Genomic DNA, 17,846 nt, shown 5'->3' with positions numbered 1-17,846 from the left:
CAAACTAGTTTGACTGATGTTTATCTTCCCCTCTGTCCTTGGTGTTAAACTGCTAATCGAGTTACAGACGAAATATCTTAGACATCCATCTTGCAAGCCTTCTCTGCAGCAAAAATGAGTTTGTCCATTTCCACTGGAGTATCGGAACCCCATTAACAAACTGCAAGAGCGACAATCAACAACACTGAGAGGAAATGGTGCAGAAACAAACATATTACTGGGTTTGGCCTAGGTGTGCATATACCTTAACATCATCGCGTGAGCTCAGGTTACACAGTTCCTTACCTGTCCATACATGACAGTCGGACCAGACGCCACAGAAGTTAAAACTGCTGCTTCCCACATTACGCAATACATTAAATAAACCAGCAGTGCAGATCTGCAGTCTCTGAAACTTCACATTCCAGTTATGTTTTCTATGATTTAGTTGGCAATTTGTCAAAAGTACACATATTTTCAGAAATATATTCTAAATTATTAAGTACATAAAGAGATCGTTTACAACAGGTTGGACAAGAAAAAGCTAATATTTGACCAAGAAATATGAAATGACTCATAAGGAAGAGACAGAGTTTGTGTCGCACATGTTCCTGTTGGGGAGGGGGGGGCATAAGAGGAAGTAGAGTCAAGACGCTTCAAGACAGGAGTGTGTATAAAAAGGCAAAGCAGCACTAAGCTGTGTTCAAACTTCTGCAGGAATGAAAAATTGTAACCCATTACGAAACCAAAACCTTCTGCACTGGTTCATCTGTGTTTTATTGTCTCCATTCTTTCATTTACTATGAACAAGTCTCTGTGGCTGTTTGTGATGTCACTGGGTTCCTGTGCTGCATAGATGAGGAGATAGTCCTACTCTGAAAAACCCAGCAAACAGCTGAGAGCGTGAAGAGAGAGCTTCATCCCTCTGCAGCTGTGAGTCAGGCAGATGAGGCAGAGCGCTGGAAGAGGCACTCTGAAGCAGCACTACTGGGGTGCTCACCAGCCAGGAGAGGACCTGCTTTTATACGACAGATAGTTGGCGGTAAGGACAACGTGTTGAACCCTTATTTTGTAAAAGATAAAGTTTTAATTTGGCAGAGTTTTCATTTTCAATCTTCATGACTTGAAAGGGAATGTTAGTTTAAGTGTACAACTATGATGTTTATCATTCCATCATGCTTGCACTTTCAAGCATGCATAAAACATGTGTCTAAATCTAAAAGCTACAACGAAGATGGTAAAATAACATACATGAATGATTTGTATTAAAGAGATACAGTTTTTTTTCATTTATTTTGCAGTTTTATGTATTTTCCTTAGTTTTAAGAAATGAATATTTACCAGGGTGTGTGAATTTCTTGTGTCCAACTATATTCAGAGGATCATTGGTGCATAGAAAAGGCAACAATTTAACTTAAGCACCAATTTACTGTTACAAATAGGACAGGAAAAATGCACTTTAAAAACTTTCACAACTTTTTAGCCACTTTTTACCACCAGTATCAATACATATAATTTATCTTTTCATTTTCTTTTGTTTTCTGAAAAATTACTCTGGATAATACAGTTTGATGGCCTAAAATGGAAACAAGAAATAAATACACAAACAATCACTTGCTCAATAACCATGTCTAGCATGATATGCAGTGTCACACTTAGATAAGAAGAGAAAGACAAAAGAAGTGACAGATTTAAAAATGTCAACAACAGATAAAGTTATGTCTGGAAATATAATATATCTTTGTCATAGCATAATTGCCTAAGTCATATTTGAAACATTTTGGAAAACAAGAAAATACACATTTTTCAGCAAGCACATTATATTTCTTTATTAATATTGTAACAGTCACCTAAAAGTTATTCAGGTACACAGGATCTGAGAGACGTGTCCTCAATAAAATGTTTTTACATTCACGCATAGACATTTTTAGTTAACATTTCTATTCAACACAACAGATATGTTGGTTTCTAATAATTTACCATTCAGTGCAGCAACCTGCATGTAATGCATGTAAAATAATCTATTTGTTTTGTGTAAAGCTGCTAAGTTCAAAGAATTCACATGGCTTGCAGTTTTTCGCTTACTCCTCACACGTAGGATTGCATTTGTCAAAACCTGTGCAACAGCGGCAGATATCAATGATTTCACCTTTCCTCCTTTGATCAAATCTGAAGCTCTTAAGATGCTTATCTGGTCTCGGTTTCCTCCAGAGCATGCACAGCTGCTGAAAATAGGCCATGTCTAAGACAATCTGTCTCATCAGAATTGTTTCACACAATTTCTTCCACTTGTATGTTTTTTAGAAAGATAACCTTAACAGAGTTTTGCACATTTTATCACGTAGTCTTCCTCTGTTTCAGCAGCTTTAACCAGAAATGGAGCCAGCAAACATGACAGACAACGTTGGAAACAACACAGACAACTGTCCCACTATTGATGACTTCCGTAATCAGGTCTACTCCACATCGTACTCCCTCATCACCGTGTTAGGGTTTGTGGGAAACGGATTTGCCCTGATGGTGCTGATTAAAACGTACCGCCAGAGCACGCCCTTTAACGTCTACATGATGAACTTGGCCATGTCTGATCTCCTGTGTGTAATGACTCTGCCGTTGCGAGTTCTCTACTATGTCAGAAAAGGTCAGTGGGAGCAAGGGGATTTTCTCTGTCGCATCAGTTCCTACTTCCTCTATGTGAACCTCTACTGCAGCATTTACTTTATGACTGCCATGTCCGTCACACGGTTTGTGGCCATAGTTTTTCCTGTGCAGAACCTGCGTCTAGTGACAGTGAGCCGTGCTCGTTTTATATGTCTGGGGATATGGATTTTCAGTAGTCTTGCGTCCTCCCCCTTCCTTATGTCTGGTCAATCCATTGACCCGATAACAAATAAAACCAAATGCTTTGAGCCACCAAAATCTGCAAGTGATCGTCTACCCAAACTGCAGGTGCTGAACAACGTGGCTTTAGCACTAGGGTTTGTCCTGCCCTTCATGATTATACTAATCTGCTACGCCGGCATAGTCCACACTCTGCTTTCTCGCACCCCAGCTGCCCGTCGACAGCAGAACTCAGCATCAAAAGCCATCAGAATGATCGTCATCGTCCTGCTGACCTTCCTGGTCAGCTTCATGCCATACCACATTCAGCGCACCATCCACCTGAATTTCCTCTCCAGGAAGTCATCCTGCTCAGAACAAACATTAATGCACAAGTCCGTTGTGGTGACGCTGTGTCTGGCCGCCTCCAATTCATGCTTCGACCCAATGCTGTATTTTTTCTCTGGAGAGGGTTTCCGCAGCCGCTTGTCCTCAATGCGCCACACTGTAAGAAACAGCACCCTGCGCCACACATCCAAGCTAAAGCCCATCACAAGCTCAGAATCTGGAGAAAGGCACAAGCTGGATGCAAGTTAAACTGCAGAAGGCCCAGGGGTCTTCAAACAAGCAGAGGTTCTCAGGCTGAAGGAGGAAATGAAAGTAATATATAAAAACATGAAAGGGAAAAAATATTTAACAAATGTTCGTGGTTAACTTACAACCTGAGTATTTAAATGTTCTCTAAGTAATAGGATAATGAAGACAGGTTTCATTTCAATGAATATATGTTTTAAAAGATTGCCTATTCGAATTAATAATATGATATATGAATGATAAATAACAGCCTATTGGAATTCATAGGTTAGAGTATAATTCTAAAAAGATATCCTACCATTGTTGGAATGCATTCCAGATAATGTTTTAAAAGATGTTTTTAACCTGAGCGTTATGACTGTGTCTTGCTTCATACATATGAAGGATAAAGCTGTCTTTGTAAAATATTGTGGAATTAGATATAAAAATCTAGACATTAAATGCTGTAGATAAACATTATTCATGTCCTTTTCCTTCCACTGAAGTGTTTACACTCAGCAAGGTCCAGTTGTAAAGAGTTCTGGTTTCAGAACTGCTACAATTTATGTTCCTAAGTTTGAAATTGCTTTTACTGAAATGCCAGAGAAAGGGTCTTTTCTCCGGCTGTATGGAGTAACACGGTTCAGCCCCTCCTGCATCTGTTGCCACATACTGCTGACTAGCAGGGGGCTCATAAGAAGGCCAAATTAAATTCTTTGAAAATTCCTGTCAAGTACAAAAAAGACTTGAAAGTAAAGGTGCGCCATCATCACACTAATTAAGGTAACAGTTTTTTTAAAGTCAGCAAGCAGTTAAAGAGCTATATTGTTTTTTTGAAAAGAGGTTCTGTGGCGTTATGATCAGAAAATTGGCACATTAGGAGCTTATTGGAAAAGTAAATAATTCCTCGGAGTGGTGGAAGTTAACAGGATAGTCAGAAATTTGCTTTTTCAAACCGCCTCATCAACAGGTCTGTTTAATGTGACTCCACTGGGTTAATTTTAAAGCACAGTGTATCTGACTAGCTTGTTAGCTTCTAATACTTCAAGGACTTATTTACGCTAGCAAATGCACCTTTGTGTATATGTATATTTAAGGACATAAAGATATGTGCATAAATACATCTTCTAACGCACCTTTGTATATATGTATATTTAAGGACATAAAGATATGTGCATAAATACATCTTCTAACGCACCTTTGTATATATGTATATTTAAGGACATAAAGATATGTGCATAAATACATCTTCTAACGCACCTTTGTATATATGTATATTTAAGGACATAAAGATATGTGCATAAATACATCTTCTAACGCACCTTTGTATATATGTATATTTAAGGACATAAAGATATATACATAAATACATCTTATAACGCACCTTTGTATATATGTATATTTAAGGACATAAAGATATGTGCATAAATACATCTTATAACGCATTAAACAAAAAAAAACCCAGAGAGCAAAATTCCTTGTTTGTATGTACGAACTTGGCAATAAAGCTGATTTTGATTCTGATTCTGATTCTGATTCAACCAACACAGGATGACATGCCATCTTTCTACTACAGGTAAGGGAACTATTAATGATAACTTCAGAACATCACTTCTGTTCACAAAAATTCCACAAAAATTCGTAAAAATCCTTTAAGCAGCCAACTGGTGGCTCTACCATAGCAAAATGCTCACCTAATTAACCAGCAACAACAGGAAAAATAAATAATACTGAGCACATTCACATATCATCACATATAACTTAATTTAGTTGTATATTATCTTCCTGGGATGCTTTATTGCACTTATTTCCATTTGTATCACAGATTGGAACCCCGGACCAAACCAAAATAACATAAAGCATCTCTTGGCTGTTAGATATTATTTTTTTAAGTCATATAACAACTTTTGTTTGAGTAGATTATGAGACTTTTTGAAAAAAAAAATACCTCAGTTATTGGTTGACAAAGTGAGTATGAAACATCACCCATGGATACCAATTGATGTGTGGTTGGTAGAAAATGTCCTGTGGCAGACAGCTTAGATTTGTTACAAGTGTGTGAATGTTTTTTGTTTTTTTTTGTTGTTTTTTTGTACTCCCCCTAAGCTATTTTCTTATTACATCTTATTAGAAATCCCTCCTATGAAACAATTTAAGTCCATTATATTTATCTTTATCTCAGTTTGTTTTTCACAACTTCTTCCTTTTACAACATAAACACTTTTAAAACAAATATTAGGATTTGGAAGTGTAACTTTTGAGAAATTATTTTTTGCTGGTGACTTATTTGTCATGATTCATTTTCTTGTTTGCAAAGTAAACAAGATTCAGACAATGAGTGTAGCTGAGCCTAAAGGCTGATAAAAAACAGACTCAACTTGCGTGACTCTGCTAAAGGTAGGTAACTCCTGTACAAACATTCATAAAACTTGCTGACCAGGTTGGTCCAATATGGCAGCAGTTAGTTGTGTGTGTAAGATTAGGTTTAACTACTGCCTTGCATTCCTGCGAACATTTATGCATGTAGGATCTGCATCAAAAACTATCTAAGAATAGTAATTTTAATGGAGTTTAATGCAAGCCTCACTGGGCATCCTGTAAGCTAAGAAGACGCAGTTACATACTCTGACCAGTAGGGGTTGCACCAACACATCATTTAGTTCATGTCTGCTTCAGCATGGCTCATTACTAATTTTTCTACATGCAAAAGTTGTCATAGGTTCCTTCCTAATTTACAAATCAAATCTGTTTTGACCATATGAGTCATACGACTGTTTTTTATGATATAGAAACATATTCAGTAAAGCTATAAGATTATTAAAATGGTAAGAGTCTGTTATCTTCCTTCTTTGGGGGCACAAGACTGAGACATCCTGTGCACTAAGCCTCCAGATCAATTAGAAATACAAAACAGCCCAGAGGGAGGATGATGCCGAGGCCAACCCTGCTGATTGGAACACAGAGGACCACTGTCTCATTGCTTCATAAATAGATAATATCAAGCACATGATTGCCTCCCTTTTCTGTTTGCACAAGAAGATGTTTGTTTGAGTCTGCAAAGCTGATCCATCTCAGAGTTAGGGGAGGTTGCATCGTTAATGTACCTTGCAAAGATGCTCGCTGTGTAAGATGCAAGGAAAGTCCCTACTAAATTTGGTATTTTGAAAGAGGTGGATTAAAACAGCCCCCTAGATTTATCACCTGTAAAGTGATTGAGCTCAAACACTTATTAGGTTCTGAGAAAGGTTAAAAATAAAACTTTTTTTCTTCAGGGGCAACAGATACAACTCATGCTAATGTTCACCATGCGACATCAGTCACAGGGGAGCTCTCCAGGGGGCAACTTTTAGTGTACACATATCCAAGTTGAAATATTGTGGAAGGAGCATCTTGTTGTTCAGATTCTATTCTACGACGGGGACAGTGAAAGGGATCAGAGTTGACTGGAGGATGGATTGCAGGGCAGTCCTGAAAAAGCATGCTGCTAAACACTCAAGACAATAACCCGAAACATACCACTAGAACTACAATGAAATGGTTTAAATCAAAGCGTATTCATGTGTAAGAAAGGCATAGTCTAAGTCCAGGCCCTTGTCCAATTGAGAAACTTTGCAAAGACTTGAATCCAAAGAATTGAAGTTCATAGACGCTCCCCATCCAATCTGAGCTAGTAGAATGTCCCATGTTAGAAGCATAACCTAAAAGACTTCAAGCTTTAACTACACTAAAGCCTCTTTTCCACTGAACCTACTCGGCTCGGCTTGGTTTGTGGGGTTTTCCAAGGCCAGAGGTCCAAGCAAGCTGAGTCGAGCCGAAATGCAACGTCAGAAGATTGCTGGTCACTGGTTGGCTGGGGGTGGCGTCACTGGTTTAGTCATGAGAGCGATTTCCTTTCCAAAATCAGAACTTGAGGAAAATGGCCAACATCAACATTAGTTTGTCCCATGCAAATCACGTTACTTTACTTTTCAGACCACTTTGCTGTGACCACTCCACCCACACTGAGGTGGTACTCAGGGACGTGCACAGTTAGACGCTAGGTGGTGCTAGAGCACCTGCCCTTTTATCCTATGGACAAAAAAATGCCCTCCTGAAATCTTTTTTTTTTTTTTTACATGTATAGTTTGGAGCCCAAGGTAAAATTTCTGAATTTAAAGGCCTATAATAGCAGTGCCCCACGTTTTGAAATTAACCCCCCCTTCACCAACACACATACGTGTCCCGCCTCGTGTGTCTCTCAACGGAGACGGGCTGCGTGCAGAGCAGAGAGGTGGACCTGCTCTGGTCCAGCTTACCTCTTCTCTCCTCCCCTCCGCCGTCAGACAGAGCCCTGCCCTGCCGACAGGCCGGCTAACCATCCAGGAAACAAACAAAATGAATATACTTGCTTCCTAAACTTCAGATGAAAAAGTTAAAATTTCACCTGCCACCATCTTATCTAAACAGAACAGGCCAATCAATCGGATACCTTTACCCGCTATGTCTTCTATGGCCGCCACCAGGCGCCAGGAGAATGTCTACGATTTAACTCTTAGATTAAATTAGAAGAAAAAGATAAATTCAAATCTATCTCATAGATGTACGTATTACGTTTGCTATAATGGTCCATGATGACTTCTGTTTGACTCATGTTTTTTTTTTATTGCAAATACGGCCAAATGAGCTGTTTAACATTACAATTCATATACTACTAAAATACCTTTAATAAAGTTCAGTAAATGTGGGGCATGTAGGCTAAGTTGTATTTTCTACGTCTGTGTGTGTAAAAATGATGATGTGATCAGAATATTTTATTTTCTAAATAGCAGACATCTTATCAGTTCTCAGGACTTGTAATCTCATTCATTTTTATCCTCTAAGAATAATTTCTGTCATATATCACACTGGCTACATGCAGAAGTATAGAGGATTCTTTTTATGATCATATTCTCTGATGTTGGTTTCATTTTGACTATAAAGATTTTACAACTCATTTTCTGGGTATAGTTGATTTACGCTGTAGATTGGTCACTGGTTACTCTCATTTCTGAAGGTAACTCATTTAGTGTGACCAACCTGGTAAATTTGGCAGTGTAACCTGCTTTGCTACAACATAAGGTTATTTGGTGCAGAAGACATTTTGTGATAAAAGTACAGAATGATATAGTCAAGACAAACACGTTGTGCTCAGTGTGTAAAAAGAAAAACATGAAGGATAACGTAAGTTTCAAATTTGACTCAGGAAGTTCAGGTTGTGAATCAGTAATCTAACTTTAAATCAATCTATGATAATTTTGTTGCCTTATTAATCTTAAGAATTTAGTCAAATGCATTCTTGTTTTGAGTTTTTTTTCCTGGGTGGTCATTACCCTTCAACCCACAGGACAGTTTGTTTTGGGGGTGCTTAGTAATACATATAAATTATGTTCATGCTGTGCCTGCAATAAATCTCACACTACAAAGGCAACCGACAGCTCCATGTGCCGCACAAGGTGCCCTTTTTTTCCACTTGAGCACCTGCCCCCCAAAATGTCTGTGCACGCCACTGGTGGTACTCCATTGTAATGGAAATAAACCTAAATCGTGTAAAGTCAAACAGACCCGAATCTAGTTAAGCAGAGAGGGTACTAATGGAAAAGGTAGTTCTGCAAAGTACTTGCTCTGGGGGGTGAATAGAAATGCACACAACATTTGTCGGATTTTTATTTTATAAAAAAATCTTTAAAACAATGTAACTTTTTCACAAACATGCGCTACTTTGTTTCGGCCTATCACATAAATATGGTATTTGCTGTATGTGCTTTAGATATTTTGTGAAGGCCCGGCCTAAAAGTTAACAACTCCTATCAGACGTAACCAGAAAGGACTAACTGTAAAGACAAATAGGTTGTGCACAAACAAGTGAGGAAAGGCTTACTGAAACTGATTATACGAGCATAAAAATGACCATATTGAGCTTGCATGCTTCTAGTCTGGACCAAAATATCAGGTATGATACAATAATTAGCAGGCACCTGTTTGGTCTTCATTGAATCAGATGGACCATACTGAAGGACCTTGGTGTCAAAACCTTAGTAGTGCCACACTCATGACTCTTCTGATCTACTACACATCAGCACCAGTACCACTGGACCTAGTTAACTTCTGAAGCACGCGTGCAATGAAACATACGTTTCATATTGCTGCATACAGATGAACAAACAAAGTGCCAGAGGACTTAGTCTTGCTTTTCTCCAACTTGAGTATAATGTTTGAATCTTACATCTGATCTTTAGGGCATATCTATTATGTCTAAAAGGTATGTACTTAAATCCAAAAACATCAGGTAGCTGTTGGTGGAGGAAAAAAAAGTATCTGTGTGGCAGCACTATCTACAGTAAGACAGATTTCTTTTGGTTCAGTAAATATTTGATTCTGTGGACAGATAAATCTAATTCTGTCAACCTCTGTGTAGTAACCCGCATCAGCTGTATTGTTTGGGTCCCAAGGTTTGACGCCACTTGTGAAAATCATTGGAACTCTCATAATTACATCTGAAAACATTTTTGCTGCTTCAGACATATTGTTTCTTTTCAAAAATATGGATAACTTAAACTTTTACATATTATTTTGACATGTTAGGACCAAAATTTGTAATGAATATATTAGGATTTTATCTGTCCACAATTGTGATGTGGAAGGAAAAGGACACATTGTTTTTAAAAGGTTTTCTGTATAAAAATCTTAAAAATGATGACTAATGGTTGTTGTGTCAATAGATTCTCCTTACCTGAGCTGTGGATTTCTGCAGCTCCTCCAGAGTTACTGTGGCTTTCTTGTCTGCTTCTTTAATTAAAGCTCTTTTTGCCTGGGCCTGTCAGTTTAGGTCAGTGATGTCCAAAGTTGGTTCTAATGGGCAAGTGTCCTACATGGTTTAGATTTTTCCCTGGCCCAACCAGAGGTGGGTGGAGTAGCCAAAAAGTGTACTCAAACAAGAGCAGCACTATTACAATTATAAGGAGTATTCCATAAATGTACTCAGGTAATAGTAAAAACATATTTGGTAAAAAGGCGGCTCAACTACCGAGTAACTGATCATAATATCCGACCTAATGTGTAAAGATGATTTAATCAGAGTGACACAAATAAAAGTTTAATGTTTCAATTAAACCGTTTCTAAACATCTCCACAGCTATATCCTTGACCTGTCTGGTGTGTTTCTTGGTCTTCATCAGACCCACTGTTTTATAATGTCCTCTACCAAATCTCTAAGGGTCAGGTTCAATGTTTGTTGTGGACCGTAATGCAGGCAGGAGAGAGGCAGTCTCATAATGATGTGGGTTGAGGGAAAATAATGACAGAAAACCTGGTGCTAAAAAATACTGAGGAGGACTGATTACTGGATGCTTCACAGGTGAGTGAATAAACAGAATGAATGACAGCTGTGAGGGGAGGGAGTCCAAGGAGCTGGGTGAAACTGACACAGAACAATAAAAACAATACTGGCAACACAAAATAATATCTAATAACCATAAAATAACTAGAACTACAAATGAACACAAGTGAGAATAGAGCTAAATACAGGAATAGCTGAAACAAGGAAATCAAACAGACCACTCAGATAAAACTTAACTCAGAATCCATGGGATTATTACACTGAGATATTCGCAGAACCACTATATTTATACTGAGATTAAATTACACACCGGTGGCCTTTTTGCAAATTACGTGACTTCTGAAGGATTCTGAAGGATTGGAGTTGTCTGAGTGCACGCAACCTCTATTAAATGCCATTACACCAAATACCTTGGATCATTCAGTTATGTACAGTAGATAGAGGGAAAATAAAATGGCTTCCAATCACTATGGAAAAATGTCCTACAGTATGTCTTCAGTGAGTCTAATTTTTTCGTACACTATGTTTTCAGAAAAGCTTCTGTTGGATTATCAAGGCATTCATTTCCTAGATATCCTTTTTAATTTTAATTATGATTACAAGTATTTCTAGTCATCACCTTTCCCATAATTGCCTTGCATTTTCATTTGCCCTTAATAGGGCTCTTTTGGATTCTGATGGAGGCCAGCAGGTGTTGTATGAGTTAAACAACTTAATAGATCATTTTAATTTGACAAGGCAAAAATGAAATATCATGATTGAAGCATGAGCAAGCTACTTTGAAAACGTTCACTAAAATGACTCACTTTGGGTTCAGAACCGAGCTGGTCCACAAAGAGGATCTTACCTAAAAGAACGTTACTAAGTGGCACAGAGCCAAAGACAGGAAAAACAAAACAAAAATCTTGCAGGACCTTTGGACAAAAATCAGACAAACATAGCACAGCAAAAATATCCAAACAAAAATATTTATTGCAACCGAATTGAAAATCGTGATCATTTCTGTCTAGTCTGGCCGTGCAGTCCTCTTATTTAAGAACCCCAAACACAGCTCTCCTCTCTACACCATGTGCCTCTGGGAGAGGAGTCATCATGAGGACTTTTTCAACCATTCACATGCAGACTTGGGGTAACATAAGCGATATGTCGTGTTACGTCACAGCCATTAAAAATTCGATTTTGTTACATTGTTCTAAACCACGTTGTTTAATCTCAGGGAGACCATAAAATGTTGACAACATGCTGCAGCAGTCAAAATACCATCTCATGACTGGTACTGTTTCCAGATTTAAAACATGTAAGCTTTGTACAGAATAAAAAGACCAGTTCACATACAGAGTTTATCACCGCTATCAATAATTATCAAAGCTATAGACTAGTCAAAGGTTATTAATAAATTGTTGTAAAACTATCTAAATAGAGAAATCGGCAAAACAAGATCATTCAGACCATTCAGACCAGAGAACTGTTCAGAGAAAACATTTTTAGCACAACTGTTAAGATCATAAAAATAATCCTAAATTAAAAAAACCTTTCTTGGAGGTGAGGTGAAAGGTCAAATCTGCTATGTTCATGTGCACTACATGTTCATACTTTTTACAATGACTTTATATGCCAATTGTTGTTGACAACTCTGTTTATATAACCTGTCTGTCCCCTGCTAATGTAAGAATTACACTATATTTCCACATACTATCCTTCTCCTTTTTTAAACTAAGTTGGGTTTGTGCACTTCCACACTACTTGATGGTTGAGAATTTGAAGCCAGCTCTTACTAAACTACTTAGTTGTAAATTTTCCTAAAACGAGTAAAGCCTCTTGGCCTGAAACACAGCAAGCCAAGTAAACATCAAATTACTTTTTAAGACTTGAGCTCTGACCCTTTGTGGGCCTGGAGCGACTGTTGTTGACAACTTCGTTTACATAAACTGTCTGTCCCATGCTAATTTAAATAATATAAATTAAATCTGTGACATCTGTGATTGAAATTTCACATCCAACTCTCCCATTAAAAAGAACAAAAGGTTACTAGAAAGATAGATTTGCAAACAAAGAACAGATTCAGGGGCTTCCAAATGTGTGCATAAATTTTATAGATAGAATGAATCCAAACTGCCTGCTCAGCTGCAGAGAGGGCACAATTAGAAATCATACCCTCTTTTCTGATCTCTTTGATAACCTTGAGTAAACAGCGGCCAGAGTTTAGTCAGGCCAGCAACTATAACTCTGCCTTGTTCCATTTACTGACTTCACATGATTTCCTCGCACACAGGCTCATGATCATCAGTCAGCGGCCTTTCATTGCCGTTTACTCTTAAACACACACTAAACATTACACACAAAGATGATGACAAGAATGTAGGCTTTCTGGTTCTAGTGAGTGCATCAATACTGCATGCCCCATTTTATCAAAATAAAGTGGATTTTTATGTTGTCTACAGTCCCATTTGAGTAAGATTTATTATAGATAAGACAACTACAGGGGTTCCCTGGAGCTTCTGCACTGTGGCTCCTGGGTGGTCCCCTTGGGATTCTCCCCTGCTCTTCTCTGGGGGGGTTGCGGTGGTCCCGGCAATGGTTCTCCTGGGGTTCCTGTGCTCTGGGGGGCCTTTGGATGTCTGTGGTTCAGATCTCCTCCGTATCTGTCCCAGGTCCAGGGAGGTAGGTCTGTGGCTCCTCACACTCACTGTTGCACATTGGAGAAACCTTGTATGCACAAGTGTGCTCAAACTCAGTCCCACAGGTGTTTAGATTCAGGTGTTAACAGATACAAAAATGTTTTATATTGAGCCGCATTTACCACTAAATACATCTTGCATTCGTAAGTACGGTGCACTTTTTGGTAAAAAAGCTGGTAATATGAACATTTCTGCAGGTGTAGAAGCAAGCAGGGTGTTATCTTGTATTCTCTTCATCCTCCTTTTGTTCCTCCATTCTATTCTCATTCTCTCCCCTTTTCCTTTTTGCCCCACCTCTCTCTCTTTTGTGTTTCTTTTTTTTCCTTTTCATTTCTGTCTCTGTGTCCATAACAACTGAAATAATCCCAAAGCAGTTAAAGTTTCTTTTTATAAATATCAAGCAGAGCATTAAAGCGTTAGCTGTAATGCTCCACTCGTGAAAGTAAATCTGTTGGGCTTCTTCTTGGCACTCAGACAATAATTTTGAGCGCTACTCTGCCGGACAGAACACGGTAAAAAAAAAAAAGTGATTTCTCCCTCTCTCCCTCACTCAGCCTAAGCTACTCCCTGCGCTCTTGTCTCACCATTTGATGTTCTATTTGTTTATAATAACTTGGTTTATTTGCATTTGGATCCTCACCTTTAGTAAAACAAAATACATTCAAGCCTTATTTTTTTTACCTGGGCACAGCGAATGTTGACAACACTTGTCTTCATTACGGCTAGGATCAGCCCAGTCCAAGGTAGTAAGCTCAGCTCTTCTTCTACTCTGTCTGTAACGTTGCCAGCAATGCAACTAGCTACCGTAACAGCTTTTGTTTTTGTATGATCACTTGTTTTTTCTACCCCTGGTTACCATAATAATAGTCTACACACAACATTTGTTTTCTCATTTACAAAACACCAAAATTGGGAACATTTCCAGGGACAGCTGTAGTCAGGGACATGGTGTCTAAAACAGGGACTGTCTCCAAAAATTTGGGATGTTTGGTCACCCTAGCTTGGCGGCGATAAGAAGCTACAAATCACATGCTAACGTTAGTGTCCTTAACAGGAAATTGTCAGCTACAGGGGTTGGACAGTGAAACTGAAACACCTGGTTTTAGACCACAATAATTTATTAGTATGGTGTAGGGCTTCCTTTTGCGGCCAATACAGCATCAATTCGTCTTGGGAATGACATATACAAGTCCTGCACAGTGGTCAGAGGGATTTTAAGCCATTCTTCTTGCAGGATAGTGGTCAGGTCACTACGTGATACTGGTGGAGGAAAACGTTTCCTGATTCGCTCCTAAAAAAAACACCCAAAGTGGCTCAATAATATTTAGATCTGGTGACTGTGCAGGCCATGGGAGATGTTCAACTTCACTTTCATGTTCATCAAACCAATCTTTCACCAGTCTTGCTGTGTGTATTGGTGCATTGTCATCCTGATACACGACACCGCCTTCAGGATACAATGTTTGAACCATTGGATGCACATGGTCCTCAAGAATGGTTCGGTAGTCCTTGGCAGTGACACGCCCATCTAGCACAAGTATTGGGCCAAGGGAATGCCATGATATGACAGCCCAAACCACCACTGATCCACCCCCATGCTTCACTCTGGGCATGCAACGGTCTGGGTGGTACGCTTCTTTGGGGCTTCTCCACACCGTAAGTCTCCCGGATGCGGGGAAAACAGTAAAGGTGGACTCATCAGAGAACAATACATGTTTCACATTATCCACAGCCCAAGATTTGTGCTCCTTGCACCATTGAAACCGACATTTGGCATTGGCATGAGTGACCAAAGGTTTGGCTATAGCAACCCGGCCGTGTATGTTGACCCTGTAGAGCTCCCAATGGACAGTTCTGGTGGAAACAGGAGAGTTGAGGTGCACATTTAATTCTGCTGTGATTTGGGCAGCCATGGTTTTATGTTTTTTGGATACAATCCGGGTTAGCACCCGAACATCCCTTTCAGACAGCTTCCTCTTGCGTCCACAGTTAATCCTGTTGGATGCGGTTCGTCCTTCTTGGTGGTATGCTGACATTACCCTGGATACCGTGGCTCTTGATACATCACAAAGACTTGCTGTCTTGGTCACAGATGCACCAGCAAGACGTGCACCAACAATTTGTCCTCTTTTGAACTTTGGTATGTCACCCATAATGTTGTGTGCATTTCAATATTTTGAGCAAAACTGTGCTCTTACCCTGCTAATTGAACCTTCACACTCTGCTCTTACTGGTGCAATGTGCAATCAATGAAGACTGGCTACCAGGCTGGTCCAATTTAGCCATGAAATCTCCCACACTAAAATGACAGGTGTTTCAGTTTCATTGTCCAACCCCTGTAAATAGTTCCACAGCTAAGTTGAAGACGATATCAAAAGCAAAACTATTAATGAACACCTCATTCTGGCCTTCAGAATAACAAAATGAAAGCCATTATTGAAAGCATTATAAAGTCCTGTTTTCTGTCCTGCCAAAACATGGAGGAAAGTGCTCTGGCCAAACAAATCTAAAATTAAATGTTTTGGCCTACATGGAAAATGCTATGTGTGGTAGAAAACTAATTCTACACATTAGCCAGAACCTATCACCCTTACAGAAGCATGGTGATGGCAGCATCATACTGTGGGGATGCTTCTGTGGTCAGTGGTTAGAGAGCAGGGCATTTGCATCCTGGAGAGGCCACAAGTACCCTGGTTCAAATACCACACCCTGCCACTCTGGCTCCCTGAACAAGACTCTTAGTCCCTGAACGCTTCCTGGGTGACGCACAATGGCAGCACACTGCTCCCTATGGGAGGGGTTAAATGTAGAGGACAATTTCATTGAAATGTACAATTGCAATGACAAATAAAATAAAGATTATTATTAAATAAAATTAGGTTAAACATCATTCTGAACTAACATTGGTTTGAATCTCTGCAGAGCCCATCAAGTGCTAAAGTCAGTGTGGAAGCTGAGCTCTCAGTGCTGGCCTGGCTCAGTCACAGAAGGAGTCTTCTCCTCCTCTAGAGGCTGGCTGCGTCGCTTCTTGTTGCTGAAGCTGGTGACCGTGCTGCTGTTCCCCCATGGGGATGAACTCCCCCTGCTGGTGAGCTGTGTGTTCAGTCTGCGAGCTCTGTTGCTGCTGCGCTCCCCTCAAATCTCCACCAAGCCCTCTACTGTGTTCCTGGGCCAGCTGGCCCGAACGGACGCTCTTGTACTGCTGCACTGGGTTATCCGACTGGGGCTAACAGTGAGATGGTGGGTTGACGAGGCTGAGATGAGCCCCATGAGGCAAACTCTGAGCATACTTAGTCAGCAGGTGCTTGAAGCTCATCACTTGGCTTCTCTGCTCCTGCTGGGGCTGCTGGGACTGGAGGCCATGCTTGTTTCTCGCTGGCCCCTGCAGACTCGGAGGTTCAGGACTTCTCAGTGGGCCCAGTTCTGCTGCAGTCTGCTCTGGGCACTTGTGCTACTAGAAATTGTGTCTTCGCTGCACTCTAAACTCTTTCAGCACATTAAACAACAGACGTACCACTCGACACTGCCTGTTCTCTCCCTCTGCGTGAGGAGGATGTTATGGTTCATGAATTCATGGATGCATTACGCTGTCTTCAGTTTTAAACCAGAGGGAAGGAAGAGCTCGTTTCATTAAGGGCTTGTAAAAACTAAAGTGTTTGATCTTTGCTGTTTACATTTTTATGTACACTACCAGTCAAAGGTTTTAGACACACTTTCTCATTGAATGGTTTTCTTTATGTTTACATTCTCACTGAAGGCATCCAAACTGTGAATGAACACATGTGGAATTAGGTAGCAACACAAAATTGTAAAATAACTTTAAATATGTTTTATATTTGAGATTTCTTAAAGTAGCACCCTTTGCTGTAATGACTGAAATATTGACCTTTGGCCATCTCTCAGTGAACCTGTGGAAAGTTTTTTCAAGACTCTTTGGAAAACTATTCCAGGTGATCACCTCATGAAGCTCATGGAGGGAATGCCAAGAGAGCAAACCAGTAATCAACGCAAAGGGTGGCTATTTGAAAGAATATAAATTATAAAAATGTTTTTGTTTATTGCATAATTCCATGTGTGTTCAATTATAGTTTTGTTTTTACTTTGGTGAGACTCTACAATTTAAATAGTCATGAAAATAAAGAGACCCATTAAGTGAGAAAGTGTACCTAAAAGGTTTTACCTGCAGTGTATCTATTACAATTATATTGATTTTCTTGCTGGTCAAATAATGTGTTTTCAGATGTTTTGAAGCCTTTACTGTTCTATGTTTGCCTTTAATTCTTTAATGTATTCAATTAAATTCAGTGTTTGGACTATTTAAGACTAATGGAAAACCTTGTAACAACATTTTAATTTCATAAATATTAGGGTAATAAAGACTAATTGTACCTTCACACTCTGCTCTTACTGGTGCAATGTGCAATGTCCAATTTAGCCTTAAT

General features: G+C 39.4%; 1 protein-coding gene across 2 annotated transcripts; it reads left to right on the top strand.

Annotated features, from left to right (window-relative positions):
* The first annotated feature begins 706 nt into the window (after positions 1–706).
* On the top strand, positions 707–4,894 carry cysltr1 (cysteinyl leukotriene receptor 1). 2 transcript variants are annotated; one of them, XM_047354236.1, is made up of 2 exons: positions 707–1,021; positions 2,344–4,894. In XM_047354236.1, the coding sequence occupies exon 2, from the start codon at positions 2,356–2,358 to the stop codon at positions 3,394–3,396; it is 1,041 nt and encodes a 346-aa protein (XP_047210192.1). In that variant the 5' UTR covers positions 707–1,021; positions 2,344–2,355; the 3' UTR covers positions 3,397–4,894. The 2 variants fall into 2 exon arrangements, with proteins under 2 accessions (XP_047210192.1, XP_047210193.1); XM_047354237.1 differs by having other exon boundaries at positions 2,341–4,894.
* The last annotated feature ends 12,952 nt before the right edge of the window (positions 4,895–17,846 follow it).

Source organism: Girardinichthys multiradiatus, chromosome 23 (assembly GCF_021462225.1).
Source record: "Girardinichthys multiradiatus isolate DD_20200921_A chromosome 23, DD_fGirMul_XY1, whole genome shotgun sequence".
Taxonomy (NCBI): Eukaryota; Metazoa; Chordata; class Actinopteri; order Cyprinodontiformes; family Goodeidae; genus Girardinichthys; species Girardinichthys multiradiatus.
The sequence above is the reverse complement of the archived record's forward strand: the minus strand, read 5'-3'. Positions and strand labels throughout refer to the sequence as shown.